This window comes from Cyclopterus lumpus, chromosome 11 (assembly GCF_009769545.1).
Source record: "Cyclopterus lumpus isolate fCycLum1 chromosome 11, fCycLum1.pri, whole genome shotgun sequence".
Lineage (NCBI taxonomy): Eukaryota > Metazoa > Chordata > Actinopteri > Perciformes > Cyclopteridae > Cyclopterus > Cyclopterus lumpus.
In genome coordinates, this window is record NC_046976.1 from 13179482 (window position 1) to 13190243 (window position 10762).

General features: G+C 42.8%; 1 protein-coding gene across 1 annotated transcript; it reads left to right on the forward strand.

Annotated features, from left to right (window-relative positions):
- The first annotated feature begins 5341 nt into the window (after positions 1–5341).
- evx1 (even-skipped homeobox 1) lies at positions 5342–9157 on the forward strand. Its single transcript, XM_034545155.1, has 3 exons — positions 5342–5999; positions 6925–7160; positions 7420–9157. Exons 1-3 carry the CDS (start codon positions 5639–5641, stop codon positions 7945–7947), a joined length of 1125 nt encoding a protein of 374 aa, XP_034401046.1. The 5' UTR covers positions 5342–5638; the 3' UTR covers positions 7948–9157.
- Positions 9158–10762: the final 1605 nt, after the last annotated feature.

A 10762-nucleotide genomic window follows, 5' to 3' on the forward strand; every position in this document is an offset into this window, starting at 1 on the left:
AATTATTGAGTTGGCATTGAATTGTTCTTCAGTTGTCAGAAATATGTGGAAGATATAGAGCAACGATCCGAAAGAATGATTTTAAATAGTATTTGTTAATGATATATTAAGTTCCAATTGAGATAACAGAATTATAATGAAATATGACGCCTCCGGATTTATATATGGACCCTCCTTGAGCTATGTGAATGACCCCTATTGGTTTCTATTCCACTATGGGACTTGGTAGCAGCAGAGTGGCTTTTCTCTGAGACATTATTAAGGTTCAACCCCCCAGTTTACTGGCATGCAAATTACGCAGCGCGAGAGAGAAAGAACACATTTATTCCATGGCCTACGCGCCTGAAGCCTACGTCTATTCAGTTATGCTGAGCTATAAATTCGTAAATATCGTTAGTAGTTATAAAAGGGGGCTAAGACGAACTACATGCAGTCACAGTGCAGTCGTGTTGATGACACATGTTTAAAGTATAGCCAGCTGTCAAAAAGTTGTCAAAACATAACAACCAATATGTTTTTGTGGTCAAAGCAGTGAACCACAGGGCAGTCACAGACTTGAGTTTTCCATATTTTCTGGACGGTCGCCTGCCGTGTGATTATGAAGCATTAAAAAGAAAAGAAAAAAACGGACCCACTTCATTCTCGGACACACATGAACACATACGGGAACCCACCGAAAGGTTTTCTGTTAAGGTTTCACGAAGTGCCCATGAGGTGCTTTTGATGGACACGCTTGTTATCCGTTTCAATTTATCCAGCGGAAGGCTTAAATATTGTGTTAACTGGCTGCTGAAGATATGACCACGAGCTGCATGTGAAATCATTTATTGGCATCGGGGAATCACGCCAGATATCAAGGTCTGCAGTGTGTTTTATTTCGCAGCTGACAACTGGATGTAGACTATGATGGAGGAGATGGGCAGGGAGGAAATAGTAGCTATTTGGTTTCTTCTTTTTATCGTATCACTCCGACAGCAGAGTTCTTGCCCTTCTTTTCCTGCTCATATCAATTTCACATGAACACACAGTACTACAGTATTATTTATTCTATCTCGAAAAATGAAGGCACTTTAAGCCGCATCCTCCTACTTATTATTATGCGTAATGTGTTGTTTATTATTATTATTACGATCAGAATTTATGCTGCAGCTGTTTCCGTTGTTATTGGTAATTATACATGCATCATCATCAGAGTACGATGTGATACCAGAATAGGCCATGTTGTCCTTTTGGTTTATGCAGCCAGCACAAAGGCCAAAATAAAAGAATAGAATTGTAGGTCCAGCTTTAGTAGCATGTTCACCACAAATAAACACAGAAAACAGGTTGTATTCAAAATAAAACTACAACCTGTAAAATAAGACAATGCATGGTTTAAACGGGTACACCTGTTTTTTCAGATATTTAGTTACTTAATGAAAAATAAATGATGCGTACACAGCAGATAACTCATGACGCCGCTTGAGTCTAATGTAGCTCTTTAGAGAACCAGTTAAAACAAACCGAATATAGTCCCACAGTTTATTACCAGCCCGCCTGCCTTTAAAGATCAACCAATTATCAGATTATGAAAAAGACAGATCAGTGTAAACAACTTGGAAACATTGTATTCATCTTTAAATTGGCTGACGAAGATTTTTAAGGCAGAATATATATATATATATATATATATATATATATATATATATAGTATATAGTGTATAGTGCATTATAGTGCACTACGATATATATATATAGCACAGTGCACTTATTTTCGGTTGCACAATGATTTATTCATTAATAATGTAACTTATTAGGAACGGGCCCACACAATGCAGTATTTAAGATGCAAACCTATTTTAAAAACGTACTCTTAAAAAATATTGTATAATATATCTATTTACATTAATTAGTCTCTGATTCGTGGCAACATAACGCTTAGGTCGATATGTAGATCGTAAAAATATAATCCATAACCAGTTAGTAGAGGCTAACTGTAAAACTATTTCACTCACTTGCATATCTGAATGTTGCAACATTGCACCAACACAACAATCAGCACCTGGACACCGCAAAAAAAAACTGAAATGAGTCCGCAATGCACAAGAAATGTCATAATCTAACTCCATTATTAGCCGTTAAAAATAGACGACATACGGCATAGTGCAGATGACATCAAGCCTCTCTAAAAATAAGAGCCCATTTGCAACCAGACAGACTTGTAAATATCACCTTTCTTAAAAGATGCCAGGCACTCACTCGTACATGCACTCTTGTGAAACGCCGGGGCTTTGCACCTGGTGTGTTGCCTTGCTACTGCTGACTTGATGGTAAGCCATGCCCCATGATGGTTTCCTCTTTAATGGGGTAACACAGGCCTGATCTCACTGGCTTGCTAAGCCCTACGTGTAATAGTGCGGAGTTTACATGGATGGGGCTGGGAAGAGCGACCAGAGCGCGTCTCACAGAGTAAAGGTTTGCAGATGTATAGTCACCAGGACATGTTTTGCTCCAAGGTCAACGAGTTAACTTTCTGGTAGCTGCGTCATCCTGTTTCAAGGCCAAGTTGAAGCAACAGAGACAGGAGGGGCCACGATAATGAAGGTGAGGTTTGATGTTATATTCGGCCAGTTTCTCTGACTCTTCCTGTGAACCGCGGCACAACTCTGAACATCCACCGAAACCCCATTCATGCGCTGAAACACGGCCCGGGTTGGATTACATGCGTGCGCAGGCTGCATGGTCAAGTTCAAGTTGGGCTGGCTAGTAAAACTGAGGGGCGCATTCTGCAGTGTCTGCCGCGTGGGGCGCTCCCCCTCTTTGATCTCCCCGTGCACAACTCGACTGAGGCAGAGCCACTGTGCAGGATTTGGACATGTGTTAAAGTTAACCAGTGCATCGCATGTTCACTCCTGCATGTACATAAGGGGAAAAAAGGTTCCACATTATAATCAAACTCTCCAAACCCATCCGCTGTCCTTCACTATCTAAAACACACACAATATAAGTGACACTACTGTAAAGCTGCAAGGTCATTCTTGTGTTGCGCAAAGCCCTTTCTAAGTGTTATCTCCGGATCATCACGAGATCCCATCTGACCCGGACACGACCCATTGCATAACTCCTGGTTAGATCACACACAATGGGACCTGTGCCATCTGTGTGTGCTTCAGCGTACATGTTGACCCATCTCTTTTTTAAGCAGAAGTAAGTGTAGAAAAACAAGGGGATTTGTGAGTCAAAGCATGTGTCGAGACTCTGATATACCTAAATCAAATAGCCTCGGTCTGACAGAAAGCCCGAAATGAAATAAATTGAAGTTGCCTTTTTTTCCTTCTAATTCAGGAACAAATATGTTCCTTCATTAGGTTTTCATTAGTTCGTGGTTCTCAACACTGTGCAGACTGCTGGTGCTCTTGGTTCTGGTCATGCAATGCCAGTGGCGTTTCCGTCAAACACAATTAAGTAAGTACCAGATAACAGAGTGATAGACGGATAGAAAAGTGACTTTGACATGGGCACATATGTATGTTTCCAAAGCAGATGTCTATCCTACCCTTTTTTTTAACTAACAAAAGCAGCAACATCAAATCGTCAGAGTGAGAGGAAGAGGGGGGGGGGGGGGGGGGGGGGGGGGGGGGGGGGGGGGGGGGGTTTGGGGGAGAGATCTACTTTGTTCCTTTGCTGGCCAGATGAAAGAGTCGTGGTAGAAAGCCAAAGGAATTTCCCTCAACTTCTCAGCTGGCGGGCTGGGGGGAGGGGGCGACTGCATGCCGCTGGGGCCTCTTCCCTCATTCGGACAGGCGAGGGCGCACAAGGACAGCGGAGGCTGCTGGAGCTCCACAGTCTGCCTCCTTCTCTCCTCTCTATGACACCACATGACCACCTCTCTACACAAGATCACTGCTGTCCAAGTCTACCACCATGACCTACAGCTGCAGATGTCTAATTTGATTTTTTTTTCAAACGGTTTCTAGAGGCATCTTTGTTTAATTGCCCACCGCAACTCAAAACCCTGCTTTAACAGATTGCATTTCTAAGGCCAGACTTGTCATGGTATTATTTTAAGGCATATATGCTAAGGTAAGCTAACAGGTGCAGGACTTCATAATATTACTGCTTAATATAAGTATGCAGGAAAAGAGCTTATATCTTTAAAACATTTGTCATGGCGAGCACTATATGTTTAGGTTGCAAGTTGGAGCAAAGGGAGAGTCGACTTGATCAAAGCCATAAGAGGCATTAACCTCAAAATATCCAGAGGACATTCTGTGAGCTGCAACATTCACAGGTAAATATGGAGCATTTAAGGAACCTAGATGTTATACAGATGGGTTCAATCAATTAGCATGGGAGATATCTGCCTAGACACAGCATGGTAATGTATGGTCCGTCATCCCTGCCACAGCCTGTATCATTGGTCAGTGATTTTCTTTTTACTGAAATGCTATTATCTTAAGACCATGAAAGAATGCAAAGAATCCTCCATCACTGCTCTTTGTTGAAGCATTGTCACAGCAGCGTTATATTCGTTTATTGGTTTAAATGTACGACATTTCTGAATTCTAGCAAATTAAATATATATTTTGAATTCACACAGGTATATGCAATTATGGACATTCACAACTTCTTTAAGAGGCACATAATGAATTGAGCTTTCTGCCTTTGTGTTGTTGCTCCGTGCAATTGACTTTTAAGACTTCATGTCAAATGGCTTTTTATCTAAACTCTGACCGCAAGACTTGACCTTTGAGGACTTTACTTGACTCCACTTTAGAGGGAGTAAAGGCAGAGCGTGAGGAGAATGGAGGGGTGGGCCATGGGGGGTAAGTAAATAACTCATTTGAATTGATAAATGTTCAATTACAATATTTGTATTTTCATAATATGATATAAGTTGGTAATGCAGCATCTTCAAATCAACCACAGTGGGTGACATCTCTTTAAAGTTGATGTAAAATTGTGAACGGAAAATTGTATTTATTTTATTTATGCTTTGTCAGATAGATAGATAGATAGATAGATAGATAGATAGATAGATAGATAGATAGATAGATAGATAGATAGATAGATAGATAGATAGATAGATAGATAGATAGATAGATAGATAGATAGATAGATAGATAGATAGATAGATAGATAGATAGATAGATAGATAGATAGATAGATAGATAGATAGATAGATAGATAGATAGATAGATAGATAGATAGATAAATGCCTTCGGACACCCCCAGCCTCAATCTCAACGCTGCCATTGCTCCGTGTTTACCCATATCCAATCAATGCGTGTCGTCACTGGGAAGGGTAGAGGGAGAGGGTGTGTGTGTGGGGGGGGGGGGGCGTCATGACGGCTGGCCTATTAAGAATGACAGCTCTGGAGAAAGAGAGAGAGGGTAAATGGTGATCCCTCCAAGAGCTCCCTCTGCGCACTTTGCAGCGCTCTTCTGTCAGGGTCAGACCGGATTGCATCCCCTCTTTTCCAGAAGCCTCTCCTTCTTCTTGGGACTCAACCCCCACCCCCACCCGTGTTGTCACCACACATACACACACACACACAAACTCACACACGCTCACACCCCTCCAACCTGAAAATCATCGCCTTGGTTTTCACGGCTTGCACTCTCCCGCGAAGTCGAGGTTTTCCAAATCGTGCTTGTGATGGAAAGCAGAGAGGAGATGGTGATGCTGGCAGAGGGAGGTCAGCTTGGCAAGAGCGGCTCCAATTTGTCGGGAGTCATCGGCAGCCCCGTGCGAGAACCACAGGGGAAGCCGGGCCACAGGAGCTGTCTGAGCCCCGGCGCTGCGCCCTACTCCCGCAGAGCGGAGGTGGTGATGGAGGAGAGCGCACCGAGGAATATACGCGCCGATATGAGGCCAGTTGGCAGGTCTTCCTCCGGAGATAAACACCGGAGTGATCATCCCCACAAAGACGGCAGCAGCTCAGACACCGAGTCAGACTTCTATGAGGAAATTGATGTCAGCTGCACGCCTGAAAGCATGGACTACCCGACAGCTAAAGGTAGGCTGGGAGCTGAATGCCACTGCGGCTTTTCTGCATGCTTGTGCTAATGAAGTTGATTGAACGCAAACGTGGATTGTGCCTCTCAAAAATGTCACTATACGCACGGACCTTTAAGCAAATGTTTTTCGTATCTAGAAATGTAAAATTAATTATAAATGTTGAATATTTCCTGAACGAAATACACTGTAGCCTCAATAACAACAGGCGATAACTGCAGTCGCTGCCTTACAGCAGTTCTGTCAAGTGACCAGTTTGGCTGGAAACACGCTGAGGTGACACCCACAGTCTAACCAATAATTTCCCCCCATGAATCTGATAATGAGTCACTTAAAGTAAATCAGCCTATATGTATACTTATTGCATAAGGAAAAATGCAGGATTTCTATGTAAACCACACGCAAAACGTGAAGGGAAGGCCGCCAACGTGTATGGATGTGGGGATGTCTCTCTGGCATCTTCAAGGTGCAAAGACCGAAGACCGTTTGTTTCAAATGTGTTATAGCCTACATCGAAATTATGTGAACAGATAGTCATATTAATATAAATAAATGCATATTTTAAGTTGTTGTTTGCCTCAAACCGAAAAAAAGATGGCAAAGTGTCAAACGAATGACAAAAATATAACCTGATAATTTATAATGTTAGTCTACTAAAAGTATGAGTCATTCGTATCAATATACTGTGGAAAATAATAACAACAATAAATAATATTAGCAGGTTGTTTTTTAAGACTCGACTAAAAGAGGACTGGTGTTGTGTGTCAGGAAGGCCGTTAATAATAAAAGTGAAACACAAACAATGACATTGAAATTAAGAAAATAACTTAAATTAAATGCGATGCTCTTCAATTTAAATTATTCTGCTGACTGTTTTGAACTGTATGATAATTATATCTGAGTAATTATTCTGCATACTGATTCAGGTCGAAATGGGGATTCTCCGGGTCACCAGAGTGAGACTGGTGCCGACCCGGGTAGCATTGTCCAGGGCCCGGGCTCTCTGTCCTATGCAGCGGATCAGATTCGCCGGTACCGGACAGCGTTCACCCGAGAGCAAATCGGAAGGCTGGAGAAGGAATTTTACAGGGAGAACTACGTGTCCAGGCCGCGGAGATGCGAACTGGCGGCCTCCTTAAACCTACCTGAAACCACAATCAAGGTAGGATTACGTTGTCTCTAATATATATATAATGAAATACATATATAGGCCTATTTCTTCAACTGACACAATGGCACAACTAACAACTTACAGATTGTATTAGGCTTGTTAAGAATTAAAATCAACACAAAAAAAACAAATTCTTATTCATGCGTAAAAGCGGAACTGTATCTCCATATCTTCTTTTGTTATTGTGGTTTGTCTTTGGATCAGTGGGGGTTGTGGTTAATATTTGACTCGGTGTGTCTCGGTCCTATAGGTGTGGTTTCAGAATCGCAGGATGAAAGACAAGCGCCAGCGTCTGGCCATGACTTGGCCTCACCCTGCCGACCCGGCCTTCTACACCTACATGATGAGCCACGCGGCGGCCACGGGGAACCTGCCCTACCCCTTCCCATCCCACCTGCCGCTACCTTATTACTCCCACCTCGGTGTCGGAGCTGGCACGGTTCCGGCCGCCACCCCTTTCTCCAACCCCCTGCGCTCCCTTGACAGTTTCCGAATGCTGTCGCATCCCTACCAGAGGCCGGAGCTCCTGTGCGCCTTCAGACATCCCTCCCTGTACCCGGGTCCGACCCACGGCCTCGGTCCCGGGGGAAGCCCCTGCTCCTGTCTGGCCTGTCACTCAAGCCAATCCAACGGTATCTCAACCAGGCCCTCCGGTTCGGACTTCGCTTGCTCCCCAACTAGCAGGACTGACGCTTTCGTCACTTTCACGCCTTCAGTGCTCAGCAAATCCTCACCTGTGACATTAGACCAGAGGGAAGAAGTGCCTCTGACCAGATAAAAAAACAAAACAAACCATGATTTGTTCTATTTAAGCCTTTACCATACGCTTTTTAACCTAACATATTATATGATCAAGACTGAAACAGCATGAAGAGGTAGCCTGTAAGCAGTGGAAGCCATCTTAAACTTGGGACAAGATAATTGGCCAGATCTTCAACTGACGCTCAACGGATCTCCCCATTAGCCTATACTGAAAAATATGTATCCCATTGCAGAGCCAGGACAGTGGCTGAAATATGAAGACACATGGACAGAAAAGCAGATTTGATTTTTAGAAGATTAATTTGATGTGTGAGAGACGGTTAAATGTGCTTGATGGATTGAGTTAAGCTTGTTATCATTACGCGTGGTCTCTTTACGCGTCCAAACCCACCTCCATGTATTGTTACGCGAGAATGATGCTTTCCGTCTCTCTTTTTAACAAGGGGATTTGTTAACAGAATGCGGCCGTCTCATTATGAAGCAGCTCTCCACACCGGGCCCCTCCGCGGCGGCCCGGGTTGAAATGTGCAGATGCTAGTGAAATTAGTAAGTGATGTATATGTACGACCCGGTGAATTTTGAGTGTTGAATTAATGATAATACCAGGAAGAGATCGTTACTGCCGAAAAGTAACAAGGCGCCGGGGGAACGGATTACAGCCCGCGCGGTTTGACGAGAGGGGGAGAGAAGAAGAAGAAGAAGAAGAAGAAGAAGAAGAAGAAGAAGAAGAAGAAGAAGAAGAAGAAGAAGAAGAAGAAGAAGAAGGACCCAGAGGAAGATGGAGAGAGGCAGAGAGTGGACAATCAAAATGAAGGGGGGGGGGGGAAACAAGTTAATATCTTTAAGCCCATCAAACCCTCTCAGTTCTTCCCCCAATGACTTAGGAAACACTTCTTATACATGATGAAAATGTGATTAATATATGGCTGTCGGCTTCTTTTTAAATATTTTTCTTGCCTTGCACTGCTGAAGTGGCGCCAGTTTGGTGGCATTTTGTGAAGGAAGCGGACTAACAACTGATTTAATATGTTTAGTTTTTTTTGGATTGTTTTGTTTTTTTGACTGGGTTGTCCTTAACGTTTAATTTGTAATAAACACTGTCAACGAATCAATTGAGCAAATTAATGTTCCTAAACATTTTTTAATGATTTATTTAAGCCTGAATGCAGGGTTAAGAAATTGAGAATAAAAAAGAAAATCTTTCTAAATGTTATACTTTCACCCAAGACAACAGAATAAAATAAATAAATAAAATCTAAATCCAACACTCTTTAAGGTCATTTTATTTCGTGTGCAGGTTATTGAGGATTTTCTATACTCTACTATAGGTCTACCACCCCCACCATCCCTCTCTTCCACCTCCCTTACAATAATAACACTAATTTTCTTTCTCAAGTGGTCGGTGTCAACACACCAGAGTGTGCCCCCATATCTCCTGGTGGGACCGCTAGATTGAACGTGACAGTTAAGTGGTCCCCGGGCTCCGTTAAAGCCACTCATATTTTCTCCCCGAACACTTAATAGACAACACAGAATTAGTCGTCTGAAAATATTGGAAATGCAAAGAGATCGATGATTCGGAGGGACACGCCACCAATCACCAGGACCTTAATTGGCTGCGTTTGACCGGAGCTGAGCAAATTAAAAGACTAACAGGATTGGCGAGGTGATGTGGCCCGCAGAGAAACAGACACCTCACGATTAAAAGGTTTTTTATACATCGTCGATAAGAGATCACAAGAAATATAGCTGCCATTTAGCGTGGGCCTTAAATCCACCTGCAAAAACATTATTGGCAATGTTGCGTAATTGTTTATAATCTAACAAGCAGGTTTACTACTGTTTCCTTCTTCTCAAAAGTACACATTTTTAGACGAAAGCTTCCTAAATACCAAAGCAAAGCACATTTACATGTTATGTTCTTCATGCACACGACATCTCCGTCCCAAAATGGAAAACCAGATACCAAAAATATATAAAGTCACTCTATTGCTGATGCTTTGAGGTAAAAAGGTTTATCCTAATCAGACAGTACTGCACCCACACGCACCGCACCGATGAGCTCCCCCTACTCCCTCCAGCACACGGGTTTGATTGATGGCCTTATTAACTGGAGTTCTTGTAAGTGTGACCGAGCTGATTAAAATGCATATGTTTGGAATAATACACCGTTTAAGGCGCTCGGGTCGGGGCGAAACCACAAGGCAGATTTATGTAAACTATCAGCCTGTGTCTTTAAGCCTGATAGGGACACGGGTCACGCAGGAAAATGACTTTGGTTTGCGCATAATAAAATCCTACCATAAAATAAAGATGAACGGATCAGGATAGCTGAATATTCAAAATGCATAGTCTCTGCAAACGTCTGGTTTCATAGAGGGTTATTTCCAAAGCTTGGAGCAGACATTTTATTTGGTTACACGGGAGCAGCACTATAAGGTCATCTTCTAAACCTGCGCCGCACTGTGCCAGAATGACACATTAAAGTGAGGCACATTACAACCACATTTACCCAGCCACGCATATGGATCTCCATCTCTCTTCGCTGCATCAACTATATGGCTGAATCCTCAGCGGCCTAATCCAGCATCAACATGCCATTTAATCGCTGAAAGATTGCGTATGACTGAGTTTCGAGATATGATGGGCTCATAGATTGCGCACATAACACCAATTACATCAGCCGTATAAGATCCTATTAGTGGGAATTGGCTCAGAGCTCCCTAGCTCCCACAACTATACACAAAGCATTTTGATAAGGGGCGGTGCATTGCAGCTGTCTACCGACAGCAGATTGAAAAAAGAAAGGAAAAAAAAACAAATGGATCTTT

Excerpts from the sequence above, each read along its gene's own strand:
- evx1 (XM_034545155.1), top strand. The coding sequence starts at position 5,639 with ATGGAAAGCAGAGAGGAGATGGTGATGCTGGCAGAGGGAGGTCAGCTT. Across the intron at positions 6,000-6,924 it reads GGACTACCCGACAGCTAAAG|GTCGAAATGGGGATTCTCCG; the intron begins GTAGGCTGGGAG and ends ATACTGATTCAG. Across the intron at positions 7,161-7,419 it reads TACCTGAAACCACAATCAAG|GTGTGGTTTCAGAATCGCAG; the intron begins GTAGGATTACGT and ends TCGGTCCTATAG.